Here is a 13,836-nt window from a genome sequence, read left to right on the forward strand (position 1 = left end):
GGGGATATGATCTCCATGTATAATACATAAGGGGGGATATGATCTCCATGTATAATACATAAGGGGGGATATGATCACCATGTATAAATACATCAGTTGTTCATATAGTGAACTCTGTGTAGAGCTATTCACCCTGAGGTCATCACAGAGGACAAGGGGGCATTCTTTACATCAGGAGGAAAAGACATTTAATTCCAAATACGGAAAGGTTTCTTCACAGTGAGAGCTGTGAAAATGTAGAATAGACTCCCTCAAGAGTTGGTTTTGGCCAGCTCAGTGGATTACTTTAAAAAAGACCTGGATTCTTTCTTAGATACACAGAATATAACTAGATACTAACATTTATAGGTAAAGTTTATCCAGATAATATCCGATTGCCTCTTGGGGGATCAGGAAGGAATTTTTTTCCCTGCAGGAGCAAATTGAATCATCCTTTGCTGGGTTTTTTTGCCTTTCTCTGGATCAACTGTGGGTATAAGATTATAACTTTTTTTTTTTTTTTTTAATGGTTGAACTGGGTGAACTTTTGTCTTTTTTCAGCCAGACTAACTATGTAACTATGTAAGAATAGTGCCCCATCGTTCGTGTCAGTGGGTGGAATAGTATCCCATCATTGGTCAGTGAGAGGAATAGTGCCCCATCGTTGGTGTCAATGGTAAGTGTTATGTCCCATTGTTAATGACAGTGAGAAGAATAGTGCCGAAAGTGGCAGGTAAAGGCAAGCAAAGGGCCACATTCGGCCCCTGTGCTGCAGTTTGGAGAACACTGCTCTAACAAGACAAAGCAGGTTACTTTGAAAAAAAAAAAAACCTATAACAATTTTCCTTTCTCTTGCTGTCCCCCGAGATCTTCACTGGAATCCTCAAGGGTGCTACAAGCTCAAACTTCCAGTCTGAAAAATATCCTTGACACCCTTGTGCATCTACCCCAAGCCGAACAAGGCTGCCGAACAAGCTTCTGACAAGGCTTGTGGTTGTAATTTACACTGGAAAAAATACAATTGGGGGTCCAGTCCACTTCTGCTTTGTTCACATGGTTGTCAATCAAGCCCTGATGAAGGGGGTGCTGCTGGATATTTGAAACATGTTGGCTACTTTTTGGATTGTACCCTTGACTTTTATAAAAAATAAAGTTGTATCTGGACCTCTTAACAGTGGTTTGGCACTTCATTTGAAATTTGTTTTAAAATATCCTTGGAACCCTTGTACATTTGTCAACTGGAAATTCTTGTAAGATTCTCATAAGGGTATACAATGATTTCTGACATCTAAGGTTGGGTACATGTTAGCCTAAGTTACCCTTAACAATTACTTTCTGATTTAGGTTGCCCCTATGTGTAAGATACCTGGGCTGCCAGTGCTGACTTCCTTCTGAGAATGCCAATTGCCTGGCTGGTATTCTGGCCCACCAGTTTACTGTCTACATTATTGACCTTGAGCACATTTTTTTTTTCATCAGTTGGCACCATCACTTGTGTTTTCTTCAAAAATATAGTTAACTCTATAGAGAAGATCCTTTGGTGCTTAGGAACCGCTCCATATTGGCAGTGCTCAAGGAATCAGCTACAAGTCTAGCAAGCACTGTCAGTTGGTTAGACCAGCCTTTTTCAACCAGGATGCCCAAGTACCCTGGGGTGCCTTCACGTTTCATCAGGGGTGCCTTGGCAAAATGCCTAAAAATTGCCCAAAAATTGTGGTTGAAGAATCCTGCTTTTTAGTTACACAAAGCCACAGGTTTGTATTGTGCAGTAAAACATTCTAGCCGCCAGTGTCCTAACAACCAGTGACATCATTGGTTGACAAGGAGGACATCGGTGAGTGAGGGTATCCTATCCTATGTGCGGGTAAGTTGCATTATGTTAGTTCAGTTTTTTACATTTTAGAATGGGGTGCCTCGAGATTGTGCAACATTTTAAAGGGTGTCTTGACTGAAAAAGGGTTGAGAAACACTGGGTTAGACTGACCTCTCGGTGCTGTGTCTTGGGAAACAAGGTAATGAATGTTTTAGGACTGCAATAAAATAGCAAATTAGGCACTACACCCAAGTCTCCTTCTGACAACACATGGCAAAACATTCAGAACAAACCTAATATTTCCAAATAGAATAAAAGAGAGTAAAATTGTACAATGGATAAAATAGTCAATATATACCCCACTATTAAATGCCTGCTACTACTGGTTTTGGCTTTGCTTGTTTCACTACAAAAACTCTGTACAAATGGCGACTTTTTAAAAAATGTATTTATTAAAGTTGTCATTTTTATACAGTTTTGCACATCTTGCCTCAATGTGATGTTTTTTTTACCTTGAAATATTTCGCTTTGCGTCTTAGGAGGTAAGGGGAGTGTAAAAGCGTGCTCTACACGAGGAAGTGATTCTTTTTGGATGGTGTTGAAGTGGAGGATTGGGTTGGCACGCCATGGGATAAAAAGGAAGGGAAATGCACCTCTTACTTTGGCTAGGGTATCCATGGTACAGGTTTACTTTATCCAGGTGACAGCTTGGGCTGATTCAATAAGGCAATGAAAATAATTGTTGTGCAAAAACAATGGAACTCAATTATCTCTCAGCAATCATACTGAAATCTCAGTTGGTTTTTAATGGGTTACAGCCATTTGCATTTCACCATTGGACTTTTGCACTGTCTGGTTTAACAGTCCTGTTAGTCTTGCTCAGGACTTGTGGAGAAACTGGCAGCACAAATAATAGTTCCTATAATCCATACTCCATGCTTGTTGGTCTGATCCCAGTTGAAGCCAGCAGATCCTGATAGATATTCCAGAATCCATTGTGTAGGTAAGTGAGTAACCAGATGTAATACTCCATTCTGTCGTCAATCCACACTTAATTGGAGAATATTTTTAACCTTGCATTTAAATACAGCACTTAGAGGAGGCACAGAGGAATGGAAAATGTGATTTCAGTTGTCCTTTGGAAGTATCTCTTCATTCCAGATATGTGTACGTTGATAATACTAACAGAATTCAGTAAGTGGAGAGATGGATTTTGTAGGCATTTGAAACACCTAAAGACTGCTTAAAAATGAATTGTGGCAAATAATATATAGTGTGTTTTATCACTCTTTACAAGACCCTCTTCCTCTGTCAATCAAAGTGCTCACATCTGGTGAACAGCAAAGATGTAGTAAGACATAGCCAAGTGAGGACAGCATCAGATGTTGATATACCATTTGTGCAGGCTGTGCAGGTACACAGGGGCCCTGATTCTTAGGGACCCATATATTCTACATGGGGTATGGCTGGGACCCCTTTTGCTGTCAGACCTGAACACTGGTCATTTATAGGGCAGGTGGGACGCTACCTATACACAGCAAATAAGCATTTGTACTTGGACAGCCACCAAATGTTCTTGCACATTGGCCACGTTGTTGACCTTGTCCACCACTGCAGTTGGCTACTAGGGATTGTCCCTCTGACATTCATTGGAATAAAGGTGTGTTTGGACTTCTTAGAAGTTGTGTGGCACTTCAACTTCCATTCTTGTCCACCCTTAGACAGCAGTGACCACTGGCTATACATGTGAAATTCCATCTCTTAGATATGGACTTTGAGGAGAAGGTTCTGCCAGTCTACTTAAGTTAGGCGGTTCTCGGGTTCCGATGCACCTGGCATCCTGGTGAGATAAACACCAATGCTACATATAAGAGGAAGTGGCGTGTCGCAAGAAGTGCCCATGTCCAGCTTGCCCGCAGCATTTCGCAATATAAATAATAAGTCCTTCTGTACAAACACATGGTAGCAGGAAATGCTAGTGTCTTATGAAAGCAGATATTAAGCATATAAAGACAGCTAGAATACTGAAGTCTGTGTTTCTATAGGCAGAGCTGCTAGGAGTGGTGACATTGCCGATATCGATGACAGTGCTTCGAGTGAAGTTGTTGCAGAAACTTCCCGCACAGCACATGATTTCCGATATATTTTGTTGTAAAGGGTCAGTGGGATGTATCGGAAAAGTGGGATGCGCCAGGTCAGTGGAAGAGCAGAAAGCTACTGTACAGCATCCTTTCATGATAGTTCGCTTCTTATCATCTGAAGGATACAGAAAAGACGTGTTATTTTAAAATCACAGGACGGTCAGTTTTTGTTCATTTATTTATGACTGGGAGTCAATTCATTTAAGTGTATTGGGCAGTGTGAGGAAGAGTAACAACCTCTGTCAGGTTTTTACTGCTGGGGAAATTTCAGGTTCCAGTTCGCTGGCCTTTAACCACTTCAAGTCTGGACACTTTCACCCCCTTCCTGTCCCGGCCAATTTTCAGCTTTCAGTGCTATCACACTTTGAATGACAATTGTGCGGTCATGCAACACTGTACCCATATGAATTTTTTAGCATTTTTTTTAGATAAAACTTTGTTTTGGTGGTATGTATTCACCACTGGGATTTGTATTTTTTTGCTACATATATGAAAAAGTCCAAACATTTTTTTTTTTAAAAAGTGTTTTTCTTATAAAATTTTGCAGATATATAATCTTTCTTCATAAATCTTGGCCAAATATTCAGCTATCTTTTTAGTGAAAAAAAAAAATAACCCAAATTAGTTCATCATTTTACAGAATTTTGTTTTACATTTTTATTTTTTTATATTATTATTTATGGTTTTTTTTTTAACATACTGTCACCCAACAGTACAGTGTCACCATAGTGACACAGTACTACTTGTGGGGGTCCTGAAGATTTTTGTTTCTTTTTTTACACTGATTGCTTTTAAACCCATAAAGGTTGTAAAAGCAATCATCTCTCCTTCTCTCTGGCTGCATTCTTGCAGCCATTGAGAAATATTGTGAGAGCTGTGATTGGTCACATGGTACAAGGCTGTTGTGAATAGCCTTGTACCATGTGACCTCTGTGATCATTCACAGATTTCACAAGTAGTAAGCAATGATGTCAGCAAGTGACATCTTGTTTACTACTATTCATGTGATCCCTGATTGGCCAATCAGGGATCACATGAATCGGGACCTCACACAGAGGTCCCGTACAGCACAGTCTATTTGCCTTTAGTAAATCAACCCCATTGGCTTTAATGCACTCAAACCCTAATGGCTAGAGATGTTAAGGACAGAAAAATTTTTTTGGTACTGTTAAGTTAATAATTTTGTTTCCTCATATTTGCTGTGTTAGAATGATTCGTTTTTAAAATTCATTTCTTATTTTAGTTATTTTCAAATCGATTCAAATTTTGATATTCGAATTTCAAAATTCGGATTTAGGAAGATGGCTATTTTCATTTTATTCTATTTCTTTCTATTCTACTCTATTCTATTCTTTTTTTATAATAAGTTATAATCCTACACCCACAGTTGATGCCTTCCTCTAGATCAACTGTGGGTGTAGCATTACAACTTTTGTTTTATGGTTGAACTGGATGGAGTTTTGTCTTTTTTCAGCCAGACTAACTATGTAACTATTTTACATTCTCATATTTTCTATTCTATTCTTTTATTTTCTATTCTTTTACATTTAACTCTATTCTGTTTTATTCTATTCTAATATAATCCAAAATCTGCGCTTAGAGAAATAATCATCAATATATAGCAGCTGGACACTATACCTTGATACCAGGAACCTCATATACAGTGTTCAAAAAAATGCAGCGCTCAAAACATTTCAAACAGAAATCATAATAATAATGAGAATAATATGTGAAAAATAGTGGATAATCACAAAGTGTTCATAAATAAAATGACCATGCATGTGAGTGGATGGTGTCACATTGGCTATCTTTGGAAGTCTTTTGATCTCATCACAATATTTGGGGACTGATCTGTTGTGATTTCACCATATGATCATTTTATTTATGAACACTTTGTGTTTTTCCACTATTTTTCAAATATTTGAACTTTATTTGAACACTGTTTATTATATTCTACTTTATCCTTTATTTATTTATCTCTGAAAACCTATATCTTCAGGGAAGCCTATCCTGCCCTCAGTTAATAATGAAATCTTCTATTCCTCCTACCGGTCCATCGCCCACAGTTATTACTTTTTGTACCACTAGCCCCCCCTCTTAGATTGTAAGCTCCAAGGCGCAGGGCTCTCCTAACCCTCTTGTACTGAACAGTATTGTTGCTGTATTGTATCCCATTATATTGTAAAGCGCTGAGCAAACTGTTGGCGCTATATAAATCCTGTATAATAATAATAATAATAATTATATCCTTTTATAGTCTATTCTACTCTGTTTTAATCTATTCTATTCTTTACTATAAAGCAGCCTAAGTAGGAATCATCATCTTAATTCACTTATACGCCTTCATTTTATTTCACTTATACAACTTACTGTATTTATTGCAATATGTTTTAACTTCAAATTAATGTTCAAATTCACATTTAAGTTTGAATTCAGATATTTTGTTTCATTCTAATTAATTTTTGATTCGTTGATTCGTTCTGATTCATTGAAATTCATTGCTATACATCGAATCTCCAAATAATGAAAAATTTGTCTGAATTTCGATTAAAAACTAAACAAATTGCACATGTCTACTAATGGCATAGGAATGGGAATTCTGACTTTAACACACTCGAATCCTAATGACACGAGAACAGGAACGCTCTTTTTCTTCTCTTTTTATTCACACACTAAAGCAAACTAAACCCAAATATTTAGTACTATCTATAACAATTACTTCTAATTAAAAAAAAGCAGCCTACACTAAGCAATTGTAAGTAAACTTACTAGTTCTCTACCAATAAAATGTAATTGCCTAAACAACTCAAGCATCTGTTCAGATTTGGTTACGCAGGGTTAGCAAGCACCCAGCACTTTTGAACGTTCTATGTATAAATTGAATATACGTATATTAGCACACATTGTTTTGCTTACACTTGAGTAGATTAGGTATTTAGTGACTTGAACTAATTGGTTTGATTGATTTGTATCCAGACCCATAGGAGTTGACTCAAGGTGAAATTTACAGACACATTTCTGAGCCAAAGGTGTGACTTCTCCCCTCTTCCAGCTCTCTTCAGAGGGTTCCAAAGCTAGTTTTAATCAGAGAGAAACAGTCTGAAAGTTAACAGCTTCTGCCATTCTCTCTCCTTTGAAAACACACCTTGGAAATCCTGGCAGTGTACCGTGTATTAAATGTATAAAAAGGTTTTATACATATAGTAAAGAAAAACAGAATTAAAGTTTTAAAAAAAAGTATAAAGATTAAAATAAAAAGACTCAAACTGCCCCCAAACTATTACAGTGTTTCTTTGTAGAGCTGAAATATGCTTTTGAAATGGATTTGTTGATTCTAATTACTGCAGTTTCCATATATCTATAATTACCGAAGACCTCCATGCATCGGAGAAGCGTGCCTTTGCAATCCACCTGCTTTTGATTTTCCACTGCGCATTCATTGTTTCCATTGTCCGTACAGCCATAGCATGAAATTCCATTGTCGTTCGTTAGAATGGGAACTGTGGAGAAACCGATGATATACTCACATCTCAGAGCACATGACTTACAGTGTATCTAAACACAAGAACAAAATGCAATATATTGCAGCTTACCAGGACTTAGATGTGGCAGTTGCATTCGTTTTTTAGGCTATGTACATTTTCTGTAAATGCAGAAAAATGCCGGTTGGTCCTACCAGAAATCTAGGGTGCTTGTAAGTTTCTGTGCACTGAATTGAAATCTCGAACAAAGTTATCAGCTTTACAAGCTATCTTCTGTGAACGACATATCTCTCTATGTAATGGGGGGGGGGGGTATTTGTAGACTAATCAGGAGAGCTTTCTAGGGTGACAACACTGCTCCTCCATAGATACAGTACAGTAAGCATTGACACCGGATGAGTGTTTCTGCAAATATCGACAGGTGAAAATAAAGTGAAAAAAGACAGAAAAAAGTCTAACCCTCCCACATTCCAAACCTAAAGAAAGAAAAAAGTTTTAATAACATGTAAAAATCAGGTAGGCCAGAAAAACGCAGGCAACCAAACCAAGAGATTAAAAGCAAAGAAAGGTTGTTTAAGGATCAGTATACATTTGTAAAGAAAAATATGGAATGCGGCTAGTCATACCTCATTAAATCAGCACCTATCAAATGAATAGGCCCTATTCAGCAATCCATACACAGCTAAGTGTGAACCCCAATACAATATGTAATACTTCAACTTGATAATTCTCAAATTAGGTGACTGCATTCATTTTTAAGCTTTTTTTCCTTTATTTTCACCTGGAGATCCTGCAAATAGCTCACCACCTGTCCCTGGGTGGCAACACTCACTTATTCTACTGTATCTTTGGAGGGAGCCTTGGTTGTCACCCAGACTGGAGTGTACCATGTCTGCCTTTGTTCTTCTACATTACATGGGAGATTAGTGTTTTACAGAAGAGAGATGACATTGTTTTTGCTTTTTTGCTTTTTGGGGTGTGGCTTGGTGACACATGGCATAAGCAACATGTGGCAAGAGCTCTAGCACCTAACTTATGCTGCAAATATCTTCCTGTGTCAGTTCAACTCTAAATTTATCGATGTTGGTTAATCAACCATTCCCTCTGTGCACACAGTGCTGCCTGATGCCTTCAAAGCAGCTTTTGAAAGTGGTAACCAGCTACAAAACTTCCTTTGTGTGGAGCTCTCCAGTGCCATGTTGACCTTGGAAGATAGTGATCTTCATATCTGACCTCTATGCCTAAGAATCAGGGAACAGCTGGATCAACTGTGGGTATAGGATTATAACTTTTTTTTTTTTTTTCTATGGTTGAACTGGATGGACTTTTGTCTTTTTTCAGCCAGACTAACTATGTAACTACAGTATGTAAGAGAAGATACTCAAGGTTCTTTCACTATGTCAGTCTACCCCGATGGCCTAAAATATGGAGGTCAAAGTGGACATCACTAAGTTAGACATTCAGAAACTGCAAGACAGGATGAAATGAAACACTGAATAGAACAGTTGGAGGATCAAGTCTCACCAATTCACCACATGCTGAAGAATACAGTAGAGAGCTCCAAGCATTTTCTCAGTGTCGCAATGACCTTACCGGAGTGGAAGGGTCATCTGCAGCTAAGTTCCTGGAGAACCTACCAATCAAAACCTATGGGTGAGACCAATTCATGCCCATGTTTGCACCTCTAGGGGCAGTTATTGCTAAGAGGCTGCATTGCAGGAACCATGACACTGTTCTTCATCTTTAAAGGGAATATTCAGTTTCAAAATGTCTCAGTTTTTCAGGATTTTTCTGCTGAAGTTCAGCACCAGCTTTTTAAGTTGAATAAAATAAAATGTCGCCTAAGTGTCCCCAACTTAAAGAACAATTCAGCCCAGAAGAAAGGCAAGGACATAGCATTTCTGGCAAATTAACAGATATTTTCTGGCATTGCCAAAAAGTGTTCTTAGTTAGAAAAGGCAAACTAATGCAGCCACCACACCTAAGGACTGGTAAGTACACATATTCTAGATATATACCAGAAAAAGATTGCATATTACAAGCAGAATTTGGGCTTTGACTGAATAACATGGCTATAAAAGTATTGGATGATATTGTACTTACTGCTTTTTTGAGCGCTGTTACAGAGTTGGCCTGTGCAGCATGATAAATAGGAGTATCGCTTATAAGTCCCCGTGTTGTAGGCAAACAGATTTGGACACGCGTCTCCTATATTTGCTGAACCGCAGCCTTTGTGGTATGTTTGTCTTTGAATGGACCCTGTAATCGATGGAAATAGGGGATTTATAGAAAAAACAACCACTTGTGAATTTACATTATATGTGGGAATCATTGTCATTAAAAAATATAATGATGTAAGGAGGGTGGGGTTGAAGTTGTACTTGGTTCTTCCAGCAACGAATGCTTTACTGAAATGTTTGGGCTTATGGGAAGCATTAATGAGGTGGTCAACATACTTGATATGGAAGCCTTTAGTACGGCCAATTACATTACTAAAGGATCACAAATCATATCCATTGAATTTAGTCCTATAGAAAGCTGTCAGAGAAGGCAGAGTTAGAGGCCTTGCTGCAAAAAATGGTCAGAAATTCTAGACATGCTAGAAGAGATGGTCACATACTAAGGGCTTGCTACAAGAGATGGTCAGAGACTAAAGGCATGCTGTAAGAGATGGTCAGAGACTATGGACATGCTTCAATAGATGGTCAGAGACTATGGGTGTGCTTCAAGAGATGATCAGAGACTATGGGTGTGCTTCAAGAGATGATCGGAGACTATGGGCATGCTTCAAGAGATAGTCAGAGACTATGAACATAATACAAGAAATGGTCAGAGATAATGGGCATGCTGCATGAAATGGTCAGAGACTATGGGCATGCTTCAAGAGATGGTCAGAGACTATTGTTATGCTACAAGAGATAATTAGAGACTGTTGAAATGCAAGAAGAGATGGTCAGAAACTATGGGCATGCTACATGAGATGGTCAGAGACTATAAGTATGCTTCAAGAGATTAACAAAGACGATGGGCATACTACGAGTGATGGTCAGAGATTATGGGCATGTTTCAAGAGATGGTCAGAAACTATGGACATTCTACAAGAGATGGTCAGAGGCTAAGGGAAATGCTAGAGGAGAAGGTGAGAGACTGAAGGCATGCTACAAGAGATAGTCAGAGACTATGGGCTTGCTTCATGAAATGATCAGAGACCATGGACATGCTACAAGAGAATGTCAGAGACTATGGGCATGCTACATGAGATGGTCAGAAGAGATGATCAGAGACTATGGACATGCTACGAGTGATGGTTGTAAGAGTATGGGCATGCTACAAGAGATGGTCAGAACCTATGGACATTCTAAAAGAGATGGCTAGAGGCTAAGAACATTCTAGATGAGATGGTCACAGACTATGGGCATGCTACAAGAGATAATCAGAGACTGTAGAAATGCAAGAAGAGATGGTCAGAGACCATAGGTGAGCTACAAGAGATGGTCAGAGACTATGGGCATGCTACATGAGATAGTCAGAGACTATGAGTATGCCTGAGGAGATGATTAAAGAATATGGGCATGCTACGAGTAATGGTCAGAGATTATGGGCATGCTACAAGAGATGGTCAGAAACTATGGACATTCTACAAGAAATGGTCAGAAATTATGGAAGTTCTTCAAGAGATGGCAAGAGGCTAAGGGCATTCTAGATGAGATGGTCAAAGAATACAGGCATTCTACAAGAGATGATCAGAGATTGTAGACATGCTGTAGGAGATGGTCAGAGATTGTGAACACGCTCTAAGATTTGCTGGAGAATGCACACATTGCTTCAGTAGACACTTACAGATTGCAGACACATTACATGAGATCTATGCTCTTTCAGTCCCTTTACAAATCAGTGATTACACATTTGTACCGCCTTAAAATGACTTGTATCACATTGATATTTCTCTCAACAGCAGTCATGAAATAACATGAAAAGAAAAATAACATAAGAGAAAAGGGATGGAAAGAACAGAACAAAGTAGGATAGCGCAAAAGAATTAAACTAAGCAATTTAACTACTAGAAGCCAGTTCATAAAATATTTTACTGCCTTGACTAAGCAGCAATACAAAGACTACTGTCAACAGGGGTTCTGAAGGCCACACAGGTGCTAAGGGGCTTTGCTTGAAGCAGAACTTCACCCAAAAGGGGAAGTTCAACTTGTTTGCATTCCCCTCCACCTCCATTGCCACATCTGGCATTTTTTGGGGGGAGTGGGTTTTGATAGGTACCCGCTCCCACTTCCTGTCATATTGCTGCGGCGATCTGTGCGGAAGTTCAGCCTACTCCTGCTTCCCTCAGCAGCCTTCTTGGACACTTTACAGGTCCCAGAAGACTGCAAGGCCATTCGCAAAGTGCAGAGTGGCTCACGCATGAGTAGAAAGCCGGAAGGTTTCACTTGCAGTTTCCCTTACCTAAGATGCACCTGAAGCTGACTGAAGAATTGGCTTGGGTGAGGACATGCTGGATCCCTGGACAGGTAAGTGTCCTTATATTAAAAGTCAGCAGCTACAGTATTTGTAGCTGCTGACTTAATTTTTGGGGGGAGAGATGGGAGCTCATCTTTAACCCCTTTACTTGGTGAGAATCTGCACTTTAAATAGGCTAGTCCAGTAGGAGGGGCTCCCAAATATGTGGTAATGTGATTGGCTGCACATTGATGATGTCATCAGAGGAGCAGGTATGATGGCACCTAATTGTTTACAGTTGATTGTGAGCTGCCAGTGACATCTTGGTCACAGCCCTGAGGAAGCCAATGGAATGCACCCCAGAATAAGTTAGTGACCCGTGTCGTTGAGTTGGCACTGAGGAAGCCTGTTGGAGGTCCAGAGTTCCCATTACGGACACACACATAGTGCGGATTGGACTGAGCGGTTCCTATTCGATGTACCTTTGACTGTATTGTCATTTTGTGAGTACAATACCTACTTTTATCATTTAATAAACACATGTTTTATGGTAATGCACTAGACCGGTGCGCCCTCTTTCTGTTTTTTTCTACTCAGTATACTTGGACTTCCCCGGTCATTTGAGGGCAGCAAGGCATGTATATACAAAGAAATTTGTGATGTGGTCCTATCCATATAGAGTCCATCCCTAATCCCTATTCAGATTGCACTCACATGTGTATCCAGTTCAAAAAACGCCTGTCACCTCTTCCTATGGGTGAACTGCATGGTAACTGGGTGTACTAAGATGGCCGCTGCAACTGGAAATGCGTCAATGCGTCAATTCATCAATGCGACGCATTTCCGGTTGCAGCGGCCATCTTAGTACACCCAGTTACCATGCAGTATCTCATATATATTATCCTGAGTGAAGGTGGAGTGGACAAAGTGCGACTTATAGAGGAGGAATTGTGTATTATATCCTATGGTCCCTGTGATGAGAAGTGGAATCCAGAGGACCTGATATTGTCAATTTAGCCCTTTGGCCCTGTGTGGGTCAGGGTGTTGAGGTGAGCAGGCATTGCTGCCATTTGAGGATTGGCGTTTGTTACTCCACTAGAGTGAAGATCACGTGGACACCATCACGTTTTTTGCATGGACTTTATAGCTTGATATTCCACTAATGAATTTTGTTTATTTATATTTATGGATTACAATTAATATTATTGAGCATAATCACCATTCACTAACGTTTTTTGTTTGTATGGATTATTATTTATAATATTGAGTATAACCACCATCACATTTGAGTGCTCACTTTATTTTAGAAATTGGTTCACTATTTATTATCAATTTATTTCACACTGAACACTAATATATTGTTTATATTTATTTAATATGTATTAGGAGTATATTATTGATATAGCGCTTCACTATTTTTTAATTTAAATTGCATTCTACTGCCAACTGCTGCGGAATTACTGGTAAAGTAAGTATGAGTGGGTGGGGAGGACTTTAAAAACACAATGTAATTTTGCCCATTTTAGTCCATTTAAAACAACATACCCATCTAATTGTACCCTGCTCACAGGGTAACAGTGTCGCTGCATGAATTTACAGTAGAGTGGACAGAGTTGTCACTTGTTAAAGGATGTGGAAAAATACCAGATTTGCTGGCAGTCTTAACTTCACACTCTTGTAGAGCTAGGGCCTCTAGAAGAAGTTTCAGCATCTGACACTTGGGTCAGGATGTGTGGGTCTCCCACTGCATGCTTTGGTTTCTTCCTCTGACCCCTATGCTGTTACTGGGCACAGGGGCCAGCGAATAGAACCACAGAGTGCAGTAAGGCAGAGCCTGATCTTCCACAAGGCAACCTGGGCCAGAGCCCCATAGGGGCCCAACTACAACCTTCATGCTCCTGCAGTAAACTATTGTATTTGTCAAAGCTGTATTTCACAGTAAAAACTGATACATAAACTTAACATTGCGCCT

General features: G+C 39.3%; 1 protein-coding gene across 1 annotated transcript in view; it reads right to left on the bottom strand.

Annotated features, from left to right (window-relative positions):
- Positions 1–2,222: 2,222 nt before the first annotated feature.
- Positions 2,223–13,836, bottom strand: part of LOC149452882 (urokinase plasminogen activator surface receptor-like) — a 76,842-nt gene continuing 65,228 nt past the window's right edge. Inside the window, exons 5-7 of the mRNA XM_089688870.1 lie at positions 9,519–9,674; positions 7,302–7,433; positions 2,223–4,048 (exon numbers count right to left, since the gene is read on the bottom strand). Coding sequence (XP_089544996.1) covers positions 3,768–4,048; positions 7,302–7,433; positions 9,519–9,674 — 569 coding nt within the window. The 3' untranslated portion in view covers positions 2,223–3,767. The remainder of the gene's footprint in view (positions 4,049–7,301; positions 7,434–9,518; positions 9,675–13,836) is intronic.

Source organism: Staurois parvus, unplaced genomic scaffold, assembly GCF_062004578.1.
Source record: "Staurois parvus isolate SC_StPar_1 unplaced genomic scaffold, SC_StPar_1.0 ptg000457l, whole genome shotgun sequence".
Taxonomy (NCBI): domain Eukaryota; kingdom Metazoa; phylum Chordata; class Amphibia; order Anura; family Ranidae; genus Staurois; species Staurois parvus.